This window comes from Thalassophryne amazonica, chromosome 12 (genome assembly GCF_902500255.1).
Source record: "Thalassophryne amazonica chromosome 12, fThaAma1.1, whole genome shotgun sequence".
In the NCBI taxonomy this organism is placed as follows: Eukaryota; Metazoa; Chordata; class Actinopteri; order Batrachoidiformes; family Batrachoididae; genus Thalassophryne; species Thalassophryne amazonica.
The window spans coordinates 96,680,799-96,703,701 of NC_047114.1; the positions used below are offsets into that span (position 1 = coordinate 96,680,799).

Consider the following 22,903-nt stretch of genomic DNA (forward strand, 5'->3'; position numbering starts at 1 on the left):
ACGTTGCTGCATTAAACTCAGTGAGCTTAAAGATTGCATCATTACTACTCAGGTGCACAGGCTCTGTTTTAACCAAGAAATTTCCAAGAAAAAAAGACCAAGTTTTAATCAGAACAATATGCCATCTCACTGCCAGCAAATTCCAAGATTCTAACAGGTACAATGAGGGAGTTTAGAATTAGAGTTAGGATGAGGAACTCTGTGCCAAAAAAAGTCTTTGGAAACGGCCTGAAATCATAAAACATTCCATGATGGCACCATCTTATGAGGGGACGGGGGAGTGGATGTGGAATTTTACCGTGTAATGCTTCACAGGCTATGTTGTGTTTCTGCTGGAGCAGCCGAAAACGCTCTGTTGCCCCGGCGAATGTCCGTTCAGCTGTCAGGGTGCAAGGGAGGAAACAGGTGGTGCTAACAAGGCGGCACTGTTCCAGGGTGCTGACAGCCGACAGAGCGCTCCGTTCACACCTACTGTACATCAGCTCTTACCGACGCGGTTTAAAGACTGTCAGCAGCCATCTGACGGATAGACGTCGCCTTCATCTGGACCCAGTTCAGGATTATGTGTTTGATTTTTCAAAGAGGGTTTAGTCTCTTTTCAGACCTGCTCACTTCAGAAATAAGATTTAATTATTGTCAGAATGTTCAGGTGGACTTATATATGTGTGTGTGTGTGTGTGTGTGTGTGTGTGTGTGTGTGTGTGTGTGTGTTTCTGTGAGCGAGCTATCAGGTGTGGAGAATTTTTTTACAATGCAAGTTAGCGGTGGCTGAGAGCACCATCTTAAAGGACTGTAGCAGGTATTTTGATATTTGACACTGACGTGGAGAAGTGCCTTCCACCTTTCTGCAGTATGAAACTGAGAAAGAGAAGTTTCCCATTGCGAGGCCATATGTGGGCGCCCCCTGGCTTTCTCCACCTCCTTGGGCAACTTCCTGATGGATCATGTGCTGAGATACGCACCACATCACACAAATATCATAGCTGATGTTCCCTCACAATGCAAGTAATACCCCACATCTGAGTCTACCAAAGTACCCGCTCGTTTGACTCTTTTGGTACCCAGTGATCCTCTAAAGTAAGTAAGTACACTCAACAAAAATATAAACGCAACACTTTTGGTTTTGCTCCCATTTTGTATGAGATGAACTCAAAGATCTAAAACTTTTTCCACATACACAATATCACCATTTCCCTCAAATATTGTTCACAAACCAGTCTAAATCTGTGATAGCACTTCTCCTTTGCTGAGATAATCCATCCCACCTCACAGTTGTGCCATACCAAGATGCTGATTAGACACCATGATTAGTGCACAGGTGTGCCTTAGACTGCCCACAATAAAAGGCCACTCTGAAAGGTGCAGTTTCATCACACAGCACAATGCCACAGATTTGAGGGAGCGTGCAATTGGCATGCTGACAGCAGGAATGTCAACCAGAGCTGTTGCTCGTGTATTGAATGTTCATTTCTCTACCATAAGCCGTCTCTAAAGGCGTTTCAGAGAATTTGGCAGTACATCCAACCAGCCTCACAACTGCAGACCACGTGTAACCACACCAGCCCAGGACCTCCACATCCAGCATGTTCACCTCCAAGATCGTCTGAGACCAGCCACTCGGACAGCTGCTGAAACAATCGGTTTGCATAACCAAAGAATTTCTGCACAAACTGTCAGAAACCGTCTCAGGGAAGCTCATCTGCATGCTCATCGTCCTCATCGGGGTCTCGACCTGACTCCAGTTCGTCGTTGTAACCGACTTGAGTGGGCAAATGCTCACATTCGCTGGCGTTTGGCATGTTGGAGAGGTGTTCTCTTCACGGATGAATCCCGGTTCACACTGTTCAGGGCAGATGGCAGACAGCATGTGTGACATCGTGTGGGTGAGCAGTTTTCTGATGTCAATGTTGTGGATCTAGTGGCCCATGGTGGCGGTGGGGTTATGGTATGGGCAGGCGTCTGTTATGGACGAAGAACACAGGTGCATTTTATTGATGGCATTTTGAATGCACAGAGATACCGTGATGAGATCCTGAGGCCCATTGTTGTGCCATACATCCAAGAACATCACCTCATGTTGCAGCAGGATAATGCACGGCCCCATGTTGCAAGGATCTGTACACAATTCTTGGAAGCTGAAAATGTCCCAGTTCTTGCATGGCCGGCATACTCACCGGACATGTCACCCATTGAGCATGTTTGGTATGCTCTGGACCGGCGTATACGACAGCGTGTACCAGTTCCTGCCAATATCCAGCAACTTTGCACAGCCATTGAAGAGGAGTGGACCAACATTCCACAGGCCACATTTGACAACCTGATCAACTCTATGCGAAGGAGATGTGTTGCACTGCATGAGGCAAATGGTGGTCACACCAGATACTGACTGGTATCCCCCCCCCCCCCCAATAAAACAAAACTGCACCTTTCAGAGTGGCCTTTTACTGTGGGCAGTCTAAGGCACACCTGTGCACTAATCATGGTGTCTAATCAGCATCTTGATATGGCACACCTGTGAGGTGGGATGGATTATCTCAGCAAAGGAGAAGTGCTCACTATCACAGATTTAGACTGGTTTGTGAACAATATTTGAGGGAAATGGTGATATTGTGTATGTGGAAAAAGTTTTAGATCTTTGAGTTCATCTCATACAAAATGGGAGCAAAACCAAAAGTGTTGCGTTTATATTTTTGCTGAGTGTAAGTAAGTAAGCTTTATTTATAAAGCGCCTTTCACAGACCAGGGTCACAAAGCGCTGCACATGGCATACAAAAATAATCTAAAAAGAGCATCTAACAATCTAAAAAACAATAAAATACAATATTAGGCTAAAAAGCTAACTTAAAGAAATGCGTCTTTAGTTGCCTTCTAAAAGTATCTATACAATCCAGAGAACGAAGGGCACAGGGAAGCTCATTCCAGAGGCTAGGCACCACCACTTTAAAAGATCTGTCCCCGCGAGTTTTAAAACGGGTCCGAGGAATCATCAACAGGTTCTGATTGGACGACCTGAGGCTCCTGGAGGAAGCATAAGGCTGGATCAGGTCCCTGATGTACTCCGGTGCCTGTCCATGCAGAGTCTTTGGCGTCCAGTCTGGTTAATGTCCAAGTCACAAACATACTGTAAATAGTAAATGGACTGCATTTATATAGCACTTTTCCATCTGCATCGAAGGCTCAAATCGCTTTACAATAATGCCTCACATTCACCCCGATGTCAGGCTGCTGCCAAACAAGGTGCTCACTACACACTGGGAGCAACTTGGGGATTAAGAACTTTGCCCAAGGGCCCTTAGTGATTTTCTGGTCAGGCTGGGATATGAACCGAGGATCCTCTGGTGTCAAGCCCAACGCTTAACCGCTAGACCAGGGGTGGTCAAGTTCGGTCCTCAAGAGCCACATTCCTGACACTCTTAGTAGTCTCCCTGTTCCAACACACTTGAATCCAATGAAAGACTCGTTAGCAGACTTTTAATGAGCCTTTCATTGGATTCAGGTGTGTTGGAGCAGGGAGATAACTAAGAGTGTCAGGAATGTGGCTCTGGAGGACCGAACTTGGCCACCTCTGCGCTAGACCATCACCTCCCCCTGTACTTGGGACCCTAAAATATTGAACCTTTGTTGTCCTACGGGACTGTTAAGCTCTGACGTAACGCATCACATGATAAATCTGTTTCCGGGTCTAAACAAAACACTTATGGTTATGTAAATTGACGAGATTAATTTCATAAATGGTCGGTACAGCTGTTACAGCGTCAAAACAAAAAGACCAGGGTAGGGGGCCTACCTGATCAGTTGTAGCCACTTCTGTTTCTGTCATCGGCTCTATAAAACGACAGCTCCGGTGAGGTTTCCAACCTGTTGACTCGGCCGCACATCCCGGAACTCTGCCTGTGAAATCTTAACTTCGAAAGAAGTTCAGCTGATGCAGACGACCAACGGCCACAAACAGCTGACAAAGCGCACATTTTTTGTGTGTGTGTGTGTTTGGACCCGGAAGTTGAAAATCACGTGATGCTTTACGTCACACTTAACAACCAAACAGTGGTTTAGTCATCACCAAACACCTCTGTCTACTGACCTTGTGACTCCAAAAGCTCTTCCCAGGCATCCGTTGAACTGAAAAGTTGAGGTCCCAAAGACAAAATAAATGAGACCCTTACAAAGTTTGGTACTTTCACCATAAACAGATAAACTTCTGATGGTCCAGCATTGTCTCAGGGAGTCACCCCTCTGTGTTTTGCGGCTCAAATATCAGTGTGACCATTAGTGATGTAATGATTTAGTACATTATTGATTATTGATTAACTGTTTAGCCTGACTGTGTCAAAGACGCCGATTAGAGTCAGTTAGCTGCCTTCAAAAAAAGTACAATTTAAGAAGAAAGAAGTCACTTAATCATCATGTCTAAAGTCTTCTTTTATCAGACAGATTGGTAGTATAAAAAATATTAATGAGGATAAATACAAGTCATAAAGAAGAAGGTTTTATAGTCCAGTTACTAATCTGTTTTCATTAACTTCCTTAAAGCTGTTTGGCCTTTCAAATTTCATGAAATGGACAAAATTTAAAGGATTTAAATTACAGATTACAGCTCATTTTAATAAAGAGAACATATATATATATATATATATATGTGTGCACTTGTGTGAGATCTTGAGACGACCTTTGACCTGACTGATTTGCTTGATGCACGTTCCTGGGGCGTGCTTGCTAACATCTGTGAGATGTCTTGTAAATCACTTCAGACGTGTTACCTGGTTTCAAAAACTGTTTTATATTTAGAAGTGTTTATTTCATACTAACGTTTATAAAATATATGACAAACGGATTTATACAGAAATAAGCTGTTTATGAGCAGTTTCCGACATCTTGGTTTGTTTTATTTGAGTGAGCACCCAGCTGATGTCACGCTGCCTTTCTTTACTCTGAGTGGCTGTTGCTGTGTTTTTCCCAGCATCCTTTGCAGAGCTTGGGAGAAGCCCCTGTGTGATAGGACGTTTCTACCAAAGTACATCATGGTGTGTGATTGCTTGAATTTCTCCCCTTCAGGGGCCAAAATTCTAAATTGTTTCCAGACAGCATGAACTTTGATCATCTTGGCAAACTATTATGAATCCCTTAGTTAAATGTTGAGGAATAAAATGATTGTGGTGCCAAAGAAAATTCTTTTCATGACACAAATCTTAGAAAAAACAACTCAGAGGCCATATAGCTTTAATTAAGTTGGGTGATTTTTGCAGTTGGCTTTCAAATCACAAACGAGTGCATGGAGATGCATCAACATTTGGAGGTTTATGGCCCATTAATATTGATGAGCTTTAATATCTCTGCTGTGTTCTTCATTCCTCTTCTATCCCTCACTTCTTATCGCTGCCTGTATCTTCTTTTGTTCCTCTTCCCTCCCTTAATCACTCCCTCTTTTAATTATTTTTTCCTCTGATGCTGTTTGTCTGTTCCAGGGCTCAGTACATGTTCCGTCAGGCCATGCGCTCGCCGGTCATCATGTTCCACGTGGTGCCGTCGTCCATGAAGACCCACTACGAGCAGCTGTCTCTCACTGAGAGGAGCCCGGCGTACTCCTCGGGAAGATTTAGTCCGGATTCTCTGTCTGGAAGCACTGTGTCCGGCATGGACCACATGCCGCAGAGGACGGCTCGACACGCTTCTCAACCGCACCCCCATTTCCACCCGCACTCCCACACTTGCCCTGATCCAACTGACGCTTACCCACCTCTGACTCACCCGGCCGTCTCTGCAGCCAAGCCTCCCACTGGACATGTCCACTCACCTCAGAGGGCGATGAGCTCCAACTCAACAGGTGGATACACCAAAAAGGTCGGGAGACGGCTCAACATCCAGCTGAAAAAAGGTAAAGTCCACAAAGATGGTTTCAGTCCCGTAAAGTTGTGTTACTGACATTACTGCAGCAGGTCCTCAGACTCTGATCATCTGGGATCCCCAGCCATCAGACCAGGCTGAGGATCTGTCAAGGACCATGGCAGGATTGTGAATCTGGAAGCCCTTAGCTCGGATCCGGCACGGAAGCGGCAGATGTGTGATTCAGTTGAGAGCACAAGGAGAGAGTGCAAGATCCTGACCGGCAGAAGCTTCCCATAGCAACTACATGCAGCGTCAGAAACTGTGCATGTCAAGACCGGGCGTGTTCAGTCATCTCCGTGTCCACCGTCCCATCTGGAAATCGACCAAGAGTCCATCTCCCTCAGCACAGAGGGATTGGTACAAGACTACTAATAGTCATTATAAAGCTGTCACTGCCGTTACTCTACACCACGTAGGTCTCAGACTGGGCCTCAAGAACCAGTTCACCTACACATTTCCCATCTGTCCCAGCTCCGCTACAAGCTGATTTGCTCATTCAAGTGTCTGTCAGTACTTGATTGGCTGCAGAGTTTATGCCAAAGCCGGAAGAGATGGAGAATCTGTAGGTGAGGTGGACCTCAAGGACCACTTTGAGAACCACTGCTCTACATTTACACTCACCGGCCACTTTATTAGATACACCTGTTCAATGGCTTGTTAACACAAATAGCTAATCAGCCAATCACATGGCAGTAACTCAGTGCATTTAAGCATCTAGACGTGGTGAAGTTCAAACTGAGTATCTGAACGGTGGTGGTCAGAGGGGCCGTAGGCGCAGCATGGCATCAACACTTAACGTCAGTTTGCCTCAGGGCAGCTGTGGTGTGAGTGAATGAATAATGTAGCTTGTAAAGTGCTTTGGGTGTCTTGAAGAGTGCTCTATAAATTCAAGACATTATTATTATTAATGGGGAAGAAAATGGATTTCAGTGACTTTGAACGTGGTGTGGTTGTTGGTGCCAGACGGACTGGTCTGAGTGTTTCAGAAACTGCTGGTCGACTGGGATTTTCACACCCACCCTCTCTACGGTTTACAGAGAATGGTCCGAAAAAGAGAAGATATCCAGTTGTGGGACGAAAATGCCTCGTTGATGTCAGAGGTCAGAGGAGAACGAACAGACTGAGTGAATGGGTGACTGAGTGATGCCATCATGTCAATATGGACCAACATCTCTGAGGAACATTTCCAACACCTTGTTGAATCTGTGCCACCAAGAATTAAGGCAGTTCTGAAGGTGATACTAGCAATGTGTACCTAATAAAGTATCCGGTGAGTGTATGTTTGCGGTAAGTCCTGTTTGGGTCCTGAGGTCCATCAGGCCGGTGCTTTTCTCCACAGTCTGTGCGTGTGCAGAGTGGGCAAGAGTGAGTGTCTCCCCCTAGAGGCCATTGCAGAATTGTTCCACACATCCAAGGCTGGTACCCATTTATACAGCTGCGTGGACTGGGACCACACAGATGAAGTGTCTGGCCTGGAATCGAACTCCGGTCTGTAGTTGTGCTTGGCGGCCTCGGGGGCGTGTCACGTGCAGCAGATGTGCAGAATGTTTGTCTGCAATAAAGTGAACAACACCTTTGAAATGTTTCTTTCTTAGAAACCAGCAGAAGAGTCAGATCGCAGTGACGATGTGCTGCAAGTGGGTTTTCATGCTTTGTATTCCTTCAGCATTCAGAAACTGGAAAGATGTTCCAAAAACAAGCAGCCTCCACATTGCTGTCCTTTGAAGATCCGTGTGTGTGTGTGTGTGTGTGTGTGTGTGTGTGAACCGTCTGACATGCTGCAAACACAGAAACAAAAAGTGAACACGCTTAAAAAACAAAAAACATCCCGAGCTTAGCGACAACACGCGAGCGGGTGACAGGAGACGTTCGGAGTAAGAGCCTAAAGAGAACTCTTTGACTGACAGGTGGCGCACACCTCTGCCAACAAGTTGCCAGGTGTTGTTGCCAGGTTTCAGGGCTGGAGAGCTTGTTGCTAAGCAGCCACAGGTCCCTGTGTGCTGTCAAATGTCACTGCAGAGAGTCTGACGGGGCTGCGCCATATGCCTGCTGACACTACCGCCTGAATCTTCCCGTCTCCAGGGGCGGGAACCAAGCCAGAAACTAAAACGATTGAAAAAACAAAAAAAAAACAAAAACAGCACCCACCTGCTTGATGCATATTCCATTCCAGCTGACAGCGACTTCCACCTGTTTCTCCTTCATGCATGTCATTCCCACGTGCACGTATTCCTTGTGTGTAAGTCTTTCCAAAGATGTTATCGGTTCTCATCCCTCCGTGTGTTTGCCGTTGCGGAGCAACTTGTAAGGGATTATCACCATCTCAGAAGAGGGTGTTTGGCTCGTCTGTTTTGTTTCCAGCGCTTAAGTCCACCAGCTTCGAGTCGAGATTAAACTCGAGGTGTTTACATGCTGGAATCAGACGCCGGCCGCCTGGCAAATCCCAGCTTGCGCCGAAATCAATCAGCGAATCCTGTTCTGCCCAGGAAACGGCTGAGCTGCGTCTTAATCAAGCTAATGGGAGGTTATAAGATCCTCCTCCTTGTTTAGCGCCGGGAACGCTGCAGGCGTTTTTCCGGTGAGTGTAATGCCGTGCCGGCGGGAAGTTGATTGGCTCATCAGTGTTGGGGATTAAGTGGAAGATGTGTGGCGGTTGGTTAAGTGTTCTGCTGTTCTTTGCGTCATCTCGTCCAGGCGGGCTGCGGCGGTGAGTTTTGATATGAAGAGTCTCCTCACTTTAACTTTGTTTTGCAGTTGTTACCCGCCTCATCGTTTCCAGGAGTGTGATCTGGTTTTCTGGCCTGTTTTTAGTTCTTGTACACAGGTTCAGGCTCACGGGCCTGACTGGGGTCCGGCTGGTTCTCACAGCATCATCAGCTGGAGGGAACCAGGAGCATCTCTGAGCCTCAGGGTAAAGCTGGGCTCCGTCTCTGAATCTCATCCTTACCTTTTGTCCCGCAGGTCCTGAAGGACTCGGCTTCAGCATAACGTCTCGAGACGTCCCCATCGGCGGCTCGGCGCCCATCTACGTGAAGAACATCCTGCCCCGGGGAGCGGCCATCCAAGATGGCCGTCTCAAGGCAGGAGACAGGCTGCTGGAGGTGAGACGATGTGAAACTGCAGTAGTACACTGCCCTCTGTCTTAACAGTAGACACTTGATACTTACACTGTCGGTACTACGTGTGGGTGGGATGATCTGATTATAGTTTGCGGGTGTTTGGTGGATATATTTGCAAGTTAATGTTTTTCTCCACCTGTGAACATGATGATTCTATAGCAATAGTTGGTAGACATTTGATACTTACACCATAGGTACCCCATGTGGATTAGATTAGCTGGTTTAATTTTACAGTTTGGTGGCTATAATTGACACTTCATACACCACAAGTGCTGGTGATGTGTATATAAATTTGCATATTAATCCCTCCCTCCCCAAACCCATGAACACGATGACTTGATAAGTCCATAATGGGCACTTGATACTTACAGCATTGATACTCCTTTAGTTTGTATAGAAGCTTGAAAATTAATGAAAATAAGTTTATTTTATTTATTTTTATGTTGTTTTTAACAGTAGTTTTTCAAGATTTGTCATCTGCTTGCATCATGGAGAAAGCAGATAAGATGAAATATGTAAACATGCTAATGGGGATGCTAATTTGCACAGATATTTCCAGCAGGCGTAATTCTACAGTGTGTGAAAACAGACTTTTTGGAATATGTGTGTATCGTGGTAAGACAGATTGCTGATTAAGCTGTTCATTTGCAAATACATTTTTATTCAAATTCTTGTGACCTTAAATCGAGAGTTACGAATGTAACTACGGTTCTATGAATTCCGGATGATCGCCAGAGGGCGGTGCTTTAGCACCTGGATAACTACATGTGCGCAGCACAGAGGTCGAGAATATATACCAACAAAGTCACAACATTGAATGTGACCTGGGTGACGTCACTGGTTGTCTTTATATACCAGACGCACCCAGCGCTCGCTTCTTTTCGGAATGAACTCGCAAGACTCTGAGTGACAAGCAACTCTGGCGGTCATCCGGAATTCATAGAACCGTAGTTACATTCGTAACTCTCATTCTATTTCATTCCTCCTGACCGCCAGAGGGCGGTGCTTTAGCACCTGGATGACTTAATACCAACAAGGTCACGAAGAGTCACACTCACCTCGCATCAGCAGTGGGGAGTGGAGGCAGACAACACCGCCGAAGTCACCGCAGGAGGAGCGGCCACATTCAGTCTGTAATAGCGGGCGAAGGTACAGGACGAAGCTCACGTAGCAGCAGCACAAATATCACTCAAAGGGACACCTCTCAGTGCAGCCCAGGAGGTGGACACCCCTCTGGTGGAATGGCACGTAACCTTAGGAGGCTGAAGACCTCTGGACCTGTATACTTGTAAAATGGCATCCACGACCCAATGCGAGAGTCGCTGCTTTGAGACAGCACAGCCTCTTTTGTGATCACCGTAACACACAAACAGGGCATCCGTTTTCTGGATCCCGGCAGTCGCACTAATGTACTGCTTCAACATTCGGACAGGACACAGGGAACCTGAAACAGATAATCCTGGATCAGAATGCGTGACATACACAGCCAAGGAAACTGGCTGGTTAACATGAAAAGTTGAAATTCTCTTGGGTAAAAAGGACGGATTAGGCCACAGCGTAACCCCAGATCTGTCAGAATTCCATCGCAAACAGTCCCCAGCGACTGATAGGGCATGGAGCTCTCCCACCCGCTTAGCCGAAGACAGTGCAAGTAGAAAGGCAGTCTTCACTGACACCCATTTAAGATCAGCACTTTCAACTGGTTCAAAAGGGGATAAGCTTAAACCTTCCAGGACTAGAGGAAGGTCCCATGAAGGCACGCATGCAAGCCTTGGAGGCTGCAAACGTAGAGCACCTTTCAAAAAACGACACACTAAGAGGTGTGAACCCACTGACCGGCCATCAACGTAGACGTGCCGGGCAGAGATTGCAGCAACATAAAGTCCTTTGTCCAGCAGTTCTTGTAAATATTTGAGGAGAATAGGCACAGGACAATGCTCCGGGTCTAACTTTTGTTTCTCACACCACCGCGCAAACAGCTTCCATCTGTTGTCATACAAAGCCCTGGTAGAAGCAGCACGTGAATTAAGGATAGTCTGAACAACAGCCTGGTCACAAGAACTTAACAAGGAGTCTGGCCCCTCAACGGCCACACATACAGTTGAAGGCGTTCTGGGTGAGGGTGCCAAATCCTCCCCTGTAGCTGTGACAACAAATCCTTCCTCTCCGGGAGAGCTCAAGGTTCTCCCTCGAGGAGTTTGTAAATCATGGGAAACCAAATCCTCCCAGGTCAGAATGGAGCAACCAGCACCCTGTGGCTGCTCTGATCTATCCTGTGCAGTGTCAACATCAGCAGCGGGAGAGGAGGGAAGGCATAAAGGAGGCAATCCGGCCACGGGTGAGCCAATGCATCCTGCCCCAGCGGGCTGTGTGGTTCCAAGAGGGAGTACCATCGTGGGCAATGTGTTGAGGTGCTTGAAGCGAAAAGGTCCACTTCCCCTGCACCATATTTCTGCCAGATCATTTGGACCACAATCGGGTTCAGTCTCCACTCTCCTGGTGGTGGTTTCTGTCTGGAGAGTAAATCCGCTGCGCTGTTCTGTACACCGGGCAGATGAACTGCTCTGACACTCTGAAGGCGAGGCAACGCCCATAAGAGAAGCTTCCGAGTTTCTGCCAATGAGTGATTGGACCTGGTGCCCCCCTGATGGATTATGTGATAGACTGTTGACGTGTTGTCCGACCGGACAAGAACATGTCTTCCTCTCAGGGCTGGGAGGAAATGCTTGAGAGCCAGTCGCACAGCGCGACGCTCCAGCACATTTATGTGTTGGAGTCTCTCCTTGGGACTCCAGACACCCCTCACCATCCTGTGATTCCACACGGCCCCCCAACCTTTGAGTGATGCATCTGTAACAACCACCTCTTGGTGAGAAGGAACAGCGTAGAGGGACACCCTTGCAGATGAAGTCCACGTTCCCCCAGGGTTTGAGGTGCAGAAGGCACTGGTTGGAGAGTCGTACAAGCCTGTGCTGATGCAACTTCGAGTTGAGGCCTAGGTTGTTGATCCAAATCTGTAGGGGACGTAAGAACAGAAGTCCCAAAGGTACCACTAGCGACATTGCAGTCAATTTGCCCATCAACCGGAGCAGCAAACCAAAAGGCAGCGTCACAGCCCGTTGAATGTGTGAGACGAGACGAATTACATCGTCCACTCTCTGCGGGGATGGCGATGCAGTCATAGTCAGGGAGTTGATGGAAATGGCGATGAAGGTCGTTTGTTGACTGGGACCAAGAGAACTCTTTGCAAAGTTCACTGTGAGTCCTAAATGAGAGACATGGTTCAGTAGAAGAGCTGTGTCGTTGTGCGCCTGCTCCTGAGTCGGAGCGCAGACAAGCCAATCGTCTAAGTAGGGTAGGATTCTTAATCCAAGAGCTTGCAGTGGGGCTAGTGCTGCAGCCATACATCTGGTAAATGTATGAGGGGCACATGGAAATAGGCGTCTTTTAAGTCGACACTTGTGAAGCAGTCTCCTGGTGTGGTAGTTTGAAGGACGTCTACTGTGCGGAGCATGTGAAACTGCAGCACTTTGATATAACGATTCAGACGTTGGAGATCGAGGATAGGACGAAAGCCGCCATCCTTCTTTGGAACAAGGAAGTAAATTGAATAGAAGCCCCTGAGCTGGTCTGATCTGTGAACTGGCTCTATGGCCCCCTTCTCCAGGAGTTCCAAAATCTCCCGTTGTAGGGCAGCAGACTGCACCGAGTTGGAAACAACAGTCATCCTCACCCCATTGAACTTTGGAGGATGACATCCGAACTGAATTCTGTAACCTTCGAACAAGGTTGAAATGACCCGTGGGTCTTGAACTTGAGCCTCCCAGTGGCTGAGTTGATTTCGTGAAAAACGGCTGGGGGCCAAACATTGGCAGTCAGACCCGACCACCTCTGCCTCGCATCCCTGAGGACCTCTGGGCGCGATTACTGGAAGCTCTGCGAAACCGTTCAGTTCTCGGGGGTCTGCCCGTAGGCTCACGAAAGGCAGGCTGCTGGGAGAGCTGGCCCTCAACTGCAAAAGCACGTGCAGCTCTGGGAGTCAGTGGAAGCCTGGATGTAGAGTGAAAAGCTGTAGCACGTCTGACTGGCTGAGGTCTGGAAGACCGGTATAGGTCAACAAACTGTTGCCGAGATTTACTAGCCTCGACAGCACGCTCAAAGTTTGTTGGGCCACAGGTCCAAATACTTGGCCTGGAAGAACCAGCAGCGAAAGGAGTGTGCCTCTGCAGGATTCGGAAAGGGGGGACTGCACAAGCCACACCTGACGTCTAGTGATGGTCAGGGTTGACATCAGTCTGCCAAGCTCTCTGGACATATAAGCAAAGGTTTGGAGTGAGGCATCACTAAGACTTTGCGTAGCATCATCAACCTCTGCCTCCCTCAAAGACTTTGAGAGGGCAAGGGCTAAATGGGACAGTGAGTTGCCTAGGCGACCGATGCGAGCAGCTATGTCATAGCTTTTGGTGAGGAGGTCATCAGTGACCCTACACTGAGGGCGTGGGCAGCAGGCATCTGGCCGAGCAGCATCAGCTGGAGCCACAACCAGGTTCGCAATAATGCTGTCAACGGCGGGCATACGGTTCAGACCATACTGCGCTGAATCACACATAGAGCTAAGGGCTCTGCAGTCCTGTGATAGATGGGTCAATGATTTGGGGTCCGCCCAACATCGGTGGAGCTCCTCGATATATGGTTGTGAAACTGGAACGTTGAACTCAGGCTTCTGAGTGACTTTGAAAAAGGCACTTGAAGCGGTGGTTTCCGCAGGGGGATTGTCGACCCCAAGCCTGGATAAAGCCAACTGACCAGCTTGCTTGACAAAGGATAGTCCAGGTTCGGTTTGCGGCATGTACTCTGCCTCGGAGGTATGAGAGCCCACTAATGAATGGCTTGGAGAAAGACTCCTCTCATCCTCATCCTCCACACAGTTTATATCACTTGTCATGTACAAGGAATCAGTTGCAGCAATAGACACGACATCGTCCTCCTGCTGAGTAACTACATTGGTCTGATCAGCCTTATTAGGGACAGCAGGAACTGTCACTCCATCCTTAGGCTGTAGATTCAGAAGCAAGGACTTAATCTGAGCAAACACAGAAGTCAACGTTTCGACCTTTTCAGCCAAAGCATGGTCATGAGTAACCTTCTTAGCAGAAGGGGCTCCTGCATGTGGACGTTTACGGCGCTTTGGGTCCTTCCTGGGGCTGGAGGCCAAAGTCGCACTAGATATTCCACTTTCCAATGCCGCAAGTCTAGCAGATCTCTCTGCCAGTGGCATGCTGGCACAATTAAGGCAGGCATCGCCAGTCAGGGCTTCCCTCAGGTGTCTGATCCCAAGACAGGAGGGGCAAAACATATGTCCATCATCTGGGCTCAAAGGAGCCAAACAGGTACTACAGCCATGCAACAAAGGCCCTGTCAACATTGTGGACTGTGTGCAGATGGCTAACGCAAGCCCTGATGGTTACAAATGGAAAGACAAAGCGTGAATGACACGCAGTGGAAATAGTAACACGAGGCACGGAGCGTGAAGCACTCCAGCCGCAGACTCGGCACGAGGCATGGAGCGTGAAGCACTCCAGCCGCAGACTCGGCACGAGGCACGTAGCGTGAAGCACTCCAGCCGCAGACTCGGCACGAGGCACGGAGCGTGAAGCACTCCAGCCGCAGACTCGGCACGAGGCATGGAGCGTGAAGCACTCCAGCCGCAGACTCGGCACGAGGCGCTGAGCGTGAAGCACTCCAGCCGCAGACTCGGCACGAGGCGCTGAGCTTGAAACACTCACAGTGTAAAAGCTAATACAAGGCCCGGAGCGTGAAACACTCACAGCCACAGTAATAACACGATGCACACAGCCGAAAAAACTCACAGCCCAAGTGCTAAGTCACTTAGAGCAACGACGACAACACTAGCTGCTAGCGGAGCTGTTAAACTTAGCAAATGGCGGCAGTGCAGACAAAGTACTTCAAGGAGTGGAAAACACTCACGGCAAGCCCAACACAGTACACTATACTGGTTCTGATACACACACTACCATGTAGTTAACAGGGTTAGCTACACAACTAAACAGATTGCCAGCTTTTATCGAAACAACACAGCTAATGTGCACAGAGGAAAATATCCAGCAGGGCAGCGGCAAGGCGCGCACCCGGCGTTTAGGAATGTGTACTCACGACAGGCGTCAAAGAATACAAAAAACGGTGAAGCCGTGTCTTGCAGCCTCTGGAGGACATGTGCAGTGCACGTAGCTCCAACCGAAGGTGGGTTGCGAGGCTACAAGCGAGAGCGGCAATCGCAGCTAAATGCGTTCTCAACCTCTAAGAATGCGAGAATGTAGAAAAGAAGCGAGCGCTGGGTGCGTCTGGTATATAAAGACAACCAGTGACGTCACCCAGGTCACATTCAATGGTGTGACTTTGTTGGTATATATTCTCGACCTCTGTGCTGCGCACATGTAGTTATCCAGGTGCTAAAGCACTGCCCTCTGGCAGTCAGGAGGAATGAAATAGAACTGCGAGCAACTTTATGCAAATCAAGTGCCTCTTGTTCATTGGTTTATGATATATTTTTTTCCTGCAGTTTTAATGGTTTCAACCTCCTCCTTGTTCTTCTTGTCTCAGGTGAATGGTGTGGATCTAAATGGGCAGACCCAAGAAGAGGTGGTGTCTCTGCTTCGGGCCACGCCCATGGGCGGGGCTGTGGGTTTGCTGGTCCTGCGTCAGGAGGAGGCGTTCCTGCCCCGTGAAGTGGTGCGTTCACTTTCTGTCCTCTGAACATTCCTTCCACATCATAACACCTTACGTGTGACTCCGTGCACACAGTGCGTCCTCCGTGCATGGACATGCAGAATGCTGCGTGCTCACGGGTTACTGGTGACGATGCGTCTGTGTGCACAACAGAACTCTCACGCTGTTAATCCCAGCAGCGAGCGGCGTGCTGCTTTCAGAGCTAATGCAGCACGCCGGCTGAGCATGCAGATTGATTGTCCTGCTCCTCCGTCGCCGTCCTCCGTATCATCACGCTGCAGCCTGACACCTTCATCCTTTTCTCTCCTCTCCAGCCTGACACCTTCATCCTTTTCTCTCCTCTCCAGCCTGACACCTTCATCCTTTTCTCTCCTCTCAACTCTGTCTTTACCCGTCACCCTCCTCTCACTCAGGTTGTCCCGTCTCCTGTTGTGAATACGTGTTGGTGTATTTTTCTCCTGGTGTGTGTTTCTGTCCTTTGAGCGGACATGGCCCCTCACGTTGGGCAGCACAGACAGAGACGTGACCCTGTTGATTTTAACAGTATTTTCAGTGAGTCTTGTTGTTAACTTGCTCGATTTATCTGCTTCAACTGTTTGCTTTGCTGAAGGTTGTATTTGTTCATGATGCCAGATGCGCCGTTTATTCACTTGCAGAAAATCGAGTTTGTGCAACGCTCAGCCGGAGTTACGGCACAACCGGTGGGACAAACCAAGCAGGCTAAAATCGGGGACATGTACCTTCTCTCCCTTCAGCCGTCTGTCCATTATAGTCTGTGAAATGTGTCTCAGAAGTGAAGGGGTTTTTTGTCCGCTGTGTCCTGGTTCGTCAGCAGGAACATTCGGTGTCTAATGAACCAGCTGGAACCAGATTTACTCTGAATGTCGGGTTGGAATATATGGAATATATATATGAAATTTCAGGGTGGCACAAAAAGTAGCAGAGCCTGGATATTTTTAAACATGGTTTATTTTTTTGGGTGAGGAATCAGAGTGTCTTGATTTGCAGTTGTTCTGGGTCAAGACTAAGATCAGTGACTTCCTGGACTCGGCCGTCTGAAGTGCCTTTCTGGTCTGCTCCAGGTTTCTTCCTGTAATAAAATAAAATAAATAAAGCACCCGAAGTACTCTCCAGTGTGTGTAAGTGATGAGATGTACACTTATCACTGCAGTGACCTTCACGTCTCTGGGTCCTCGTCCTTTGAGATCGAGGGACGCTTTGGAAGAGCGTACGGAGTCGTGAGGTCGTTTCTCCACGCTGATGTCTTTGCTGGAGAAAGGCGAGTCTTTGGCGTCCTGGTGCTTCCTGTCTCGCTGTATGATGTGATGGTGAGGGGCCTTAAACCCCTCCTCCCCCATTATAAAAATGGTGGAACTATTGGAGAAACCAGCAGCGATTGGCGAGTGGAGGCGGTTAGAAGTGTGATTGGTGACGATCATCCCTGTCAGGTTTTGCAGACAAACCGGCTGCTGGCCGGCTTTCGCCCAGAATGAAGTTTCATTAGACGAATTACGGTGCTGGTCGATACTCATCTGTAGATTACAGCGCGACTCAGCATAGTTAGCAGTTAGTGGGTGGGATTTATTTGATTTGTTGTTGTCTGCTAGTGAGGGCGGGGTGGAAAGGTTTGGGATTAGACCCCAGGGACCCAAGGTCTGGAGGAAAAGGAGCATCTTCTGGGCTGAAGATATTCTCCTGAGTGTTGGGGTTCAGCAGCAGAACGGTGACTTCTGTCTTCAATCACAATTAATCAATCAATCAATCAATCCACTGGCTTTATTTTATTGCTTATGATTAATTTTTAAAATCGATCACAAATGTTTTGCGTCATTTTAACATTCAGTGCAAAATTAAAAATCAGTGACATAATTATTATTTGTTCATTTATTTTCAGTGCATCCTGCAGTGCTTTCATGGTCCACAAGGGGGCCATGGCCCACACTTTAGGAATCACTGTGATGCAGCAGTTAAAAACAAAAACCTGCGAAATAAAAATATGAACCCTGCAGGAAGGACATGTGAATGTCAGTGTCACGCTGTCTTTCCTTGGTCTTATTGGCTGTTGCTGTGTCTTTCCCAGCATCCCTCACACATATCGGAGGAAGCCCCCACATGATCTATGACATCACTGCCAAATATAGGTCATCCCGTCTAATGGCTTGAATTTCTCCCCTTCAGCGGTCAAAATTCTAAATTTTTTTCCATATGGCGTGAATTTTGATCATATTGTCAGAATCATTTTACAAATCTCTTATTTAAATGCTAAAGGATAAAATTCTAGTGCCACCAAAGAAATTTCTTTTTTACAGCATGAATCTTAATAAAGCCCAGAGGCCATGCAGCTTTAGGTTTTGGGCGCGCTGAGGATCCTGCGCGCATCAACATCAGTATTTGTTGTGTTGTCGGCTTTATATGCACTTTTCAGTGGAGGAGTATCAGTTGCATAGTGAGAGAACATCTGATGCGATATTTTGGTGCTGTGGCCTGTTTCTGTGTGCACAATCCAGCAGCAGGCGGGTTTCCCTTGAACGCCAAATAGCACAAAATGACGTAGAGAATTGAAAATACACGTGCATTTTGAAAAATCTGTCAAATGTCACAAAATAGTTTTTACACTCACATAAAGTGAATTTTTTTTCTGCCTTCTTCACCAGATCATCTGAAAATGTCATATTTTGAAAAACTGATATGAGATGACGACTATCACAGGTTATTACAGAAAGAGTCACATGATGCAAAGTACACGACATGGAGAGGACGAGACGGAGAGCTTTTAAAACATGAGAAGAGATTAACTTAGGCCAATATTGGATTAAAAAAACAAATAAACAATGATATGCCGATATTTAGTGGACTCACCAAACCGTCAACTGGACTGTTGGAGTTACAGCTGGACAGTGACGGTTATCACTCAACATTTGCTCAAATCTGTCACGGAAACCCAGTTTCACAGCGACTGGACAACACGTAGGGGGCGCCCTCGTTCTGCTGGGTCACTTTGAAGAGTTGGCGATGGACCAGTTGTCCTCCTTGGTGGTTGCTATCCGTGTCCCGAGGCGGTTTCACAGTGTGGTGAATGTGGTGATGCGTTGCTCTCAGACCTGTCCTGCTCTGTCCCCTGCGGGCGTTGCGGGCGCTCTGACCCACAGTGGATACACGCTAGCCAGTCAGTTCCGCATCTGTCCGCTCCTAATTACTTTCACACACCGTCTGCCTGTTTTTTGTTTGTTTGTTTGTTTTTTTTTTAATCAACTTGTTTCTGCTTTGCCACATTTCTCTCCACTGCCGTGACTCCACGTGTTGACATTCTCACTGTTGTTGTCTTGTAACTGCACTTTCTTGATCACTTTTGTTCTTCTGTCCCCTTCCTGCGTCCTTTTAGAGTGCTGAGCCTCAGATGCAATACCCCAGAGACCTGGTAAGACCCCTCTGCCCTGCACACCATGCCCCGCCTCCTCCTACCCAGCTCCTCCTACTGTTTGCATGGACTGTTATTATCCGGTGGTCTGCGGCGTGTGCTCGAGTGTGCGACAAACACACTTTGAGTGTTGGTCAGCGAAACCTGTTTTAATTCATCACTGTTTGATGGTCCGTCAGTGTGAACCGCTGAGGCTTTGCTTCATTCGTTTGCTCAGAGCTGTGTTCATCAGGATCTTTATTTTTCTGGGGGGTTGGTTGTAGCAGAGGTCGTCCGTCTGGCCTCGACCTCGGTGCTGCACGTGAGGTGAATAACAAACCGCCTGAGTTTGGTTTTTACTTCCTGGGGGGAAAAAGTCAGCCGAAGCAAAACGTACACAGATGTTTTGACACCTGTGACAAACAACGTCTGTGACGTGTCCAGTAGCTGTTTTAAGAACCGGTGGAGGTGATAGTCTACTGTTTAAGCAGTGGACTTGACACCAGAGGATCCTTGGTTCAAACCCCCTTCTGGCCGGAAAGTCACTAAGGTCCTTAATCCCTAAGTTGCTCCGGGTGTGTAGTGAGCGCCTTGCATGGCAGCATCCTGACATCACTGTGTGAGTGTATCAATGTAAAGCGCTTTGAGCTTCTGCTATAGATGGGAAAGTGCTACATAAATGCAGTGTGTTTAACCTGTCAGATGTCTCACACTGTACTGTGCAGGTGACCGCTGAGCTTTTTGCCTGGTGCATGAGGAGCGTAATCGACCGGGTCGTTTTTAGGAGCGGTCAAACCTGCCATTTGTGTGGATGAACTGTGTTGTTTAAGGAACGTTACTGGAAGACACTGTCGATTAATGCAACGCTTCACATATGTGTGCATACAGATGCATTCCAGGGCCCGGTTTCCAAAAACGGTCTAATCTTCTTTAGTTGACTAAACTCACTTAGTCAATGAATCTTTTATCTTTGCTCAAATCGGCGAGTGTTGGTGCTGAACTTCATTTCGTACCTCTGTTACTGGGCACATCCAGACTGCTCTGTCCGGTACATGTGAGGTGTTTTTAATGGAAATACATTATGAGCTGACAAGTCGCTTTGTCCGATGTGAGTGAAAATCTGTTCTATTTCATTCCTCCTGACCGCCAGAGGGCGGTGCTTTAGCACCTGGATAACTACATGTGCGCAGCACAGAGGTCGAGAATATATACCAACAAAGTCACACCATTGAATGTGACCTGGGTGACGTCACTGGTTGTCTTTATATACCAGACGCACCCAGCGCTCGCTTCTTTTCTACATTCTAGCATTCTTAGAGGTTGAGAACGCATTTAGCTGCGATTTCCGCTCTCGCTTGTAGCCTCGCAACCCACCTTCGGTTGGAGCTACGTGCACTGCACACGTCCTCCAGAGGCTGGGTTAGGGTTAGCCTTGCCGCTGCCCTGCTGGATATTTTCCTCTGTGCACATTAGCTGTGTTGTTTCGATGAAAGCTGGCTATTTGTTTAGTTGTGTCGCTAACCCCGTTAACTACGTGGTAGTGTGTGTATCAGAACCAGTATAGTGTACTGTGTTGGGCTTGCCGTGAGTGTTTTCCACTCCTTGAAGTACTTCGTCTGCACTGCCGCCATTTGCTAGCAAGTTTGAATAGCAAGTTTAACAGCTCCGCTAGCAACTAGTGTTGTCATCGTTGCTCTAAGTGACTTAGCACTTGGGCTGTGAGTTTTTTCGGCTGTGTGCATCGTGTTATTACTGTGGCTGTGAGTGTTTCACGCTCCGGGCCTTGTATTAGCTTTTACACCGTGAGTGTTTCAAGCTCCGTACCTCGTGTTGAGTCTGCGGCTGGAGTGCTTCACGCTCCGTGCCTCGTGTTACTATTTCCACTGCGTGTGATTCACGCTTTGTCTTTCCATTTGTAACCATCAGGGCTTGCGTTAGCCATCTGCACGCAGTCCACAGTGTTGACAGGGCCTTTGTTGCATGGCTGTAGTACCTGTTTGGCTCCCTTGAGCCCAGATGATGGACATATGTTTTGCCCCTCCTGTCTTGGGATCGGACACCTGAGGGAAGCCCTGACTGGCGATGCCTGCCTTAATTGTGCCAGCATGCCACTGGCAGAGAGATCTGCTAGACTTGCGGCATTGGAAAGTGGAATATCTAGTGCGACTTTGGCCTCCAGCCCCAGGAAGGACCCAAAGCGCCGTAAACGCCCACATGCAGGAGCCCCTTCTGCTAAGAAGGGTACTCATGACCATGCTTTGGCTGAAAAGGTCGAAACGTTGACTTCTGAGTTTGCTCAGATTAAGTCCTTGCTTCTGAATCTTCAGCCTAAGGATGGAGTGACAGTTCCTGCTGTCCCTAATGAGGCTGATCAGACCAATGTAGTTACTCAGCAGGAGGACGATGTCGTGTCTATTGCTGCAACTGATTCCTTGTACATGACAAGTGATATAAACTGTGTGGAGGATGAGGATGAGAGGAGTCTTTCTCCAAGCCATTCATTAGTGGGCTCTCATACCTCCGAGGCAGAGTACATGCCGCAAACCGAACCTGGACTATCCTTTGTCAAGCAAGCTGGTCAGTTGGCTTTATCCAGGCTTGGGGTCGACAATCCCCTGCGGAAACCACCGCTTCAAGTGCCTTTTTCAAAGTCACTCAGAAGCCTGAGTTCAATGTTCCAGTTTCACAACCATATATCGAGCAGCTCCACCGATGTTGGGCGGACCCTAAATCATTGACCCATCTATCACAGGACTGCAGAGCCCTTAGCTCTATGTGTGATTCAGCGCAGTATGGTCTGAACCGTATGCCCGCCGTTGACAGCATTATTGCGAACCTGGTTGTGGCTCCAGCTGATGCTGCTCGGCCGGATGCCTGCTGCCCACGCCCTCAGTGTAGGGTCACTGATGACCTCCTCACCAAAAGCTATGACATAGCTGCTTGCATCGGTCGCCTAGGCAACTCACTGTCCCATTTAGCCCTTGCCCTCTAAAAGTCTTTGAGGGAGGCAGAGGTTGATGATGCTACGCAAAGTCTTAGTGATGCCTCACTCCAAACCTTTGCTTATATGTCCAGAGAGCTTGGCAGACTGATGTCAACCCTTACCATCACTAGACGTCAGGTGTGGCTTGTGCAGTCCCCCCTTTCCGAATCCTGCAGAGGCACACTCCGTTCGCTGCCGGTTCTTCCAGGCCACGTATTTGGACCTGCGGCCCAACAAACTTTAGAGCGTGCTGTTGAGGCTAGTAAATCTCAGCAACAGTTTGTTGACCTACACCGGTCTTCCAGACCTCAGCCAGTCAGACGTGCTACAGCTTTTCACTCTACATCCAGGCTTCCACCGACTCCCAGAGCTGCACGTGTTTTTGCAGTTGAGGGCCAGCTCACCCAGCAGCCTGCCTTTCGTGAGCCTACGGGCAGACCCCCGAGAACTGAACGGTTTCGCAGAGCTTCCAGTAATCACGCCCAGAGGTCCTCAGGGATGCGAGGCAGAGGTGGTCGGGTCTGACTGCCAATGTTTGGCCCCCAGCCGTTTTTCACAAAATCAACTCAGCCACTGGGAGGCTCAAGTTCAAGACCCATGGGTCATTTCAACCTTGTTCGAAGGTTACAGAATTCATTTCGGATGTCGTCCTCCAAAGTTCAATGGGGTGAGGATGATTGTTGTTTCCAACTCGGTGCAGTCTGCTGCCCTACAACGGGAGATTTTGGAACTCCTGGAGAAGGGGGCCATAGAGTCAGTTCACAGATCAGACCA

At 48.1% G+C, this 22,903-nt stretch overlaps 1 protein-coding gene across 1 annotated transcript in view; it reads left to right on the forward strand.

Moving 5' to 3' along the window:
* The window catches only part of LOC117521318 (partitioning defective 3 homolog), a 497,351-nt gene that overhangs the window by 248,317 nt on the left and 226,131 nt on the right, over nt 1–22,903 (forward strand). The window contains exons 9-12 of the mRNA XM_034182632.1: nt 5,463–5,872; nt 8,845–8,984; nt 15,624–15,752; nt 19,132–19,167. Coding sequence (XP_034038523.1) covers nt 5,463–5,872; nt 8,845–8,984; nt 15,624–15,752; nt 19,132–19,167 — 715 coding nt within the window. The remainder of the gene's footprint in view (nt 1–5,462; nt 5,873–8,844; nt 8,985–15,623; nt 15,753–19,131; nt 19,168–22,903) is intronic.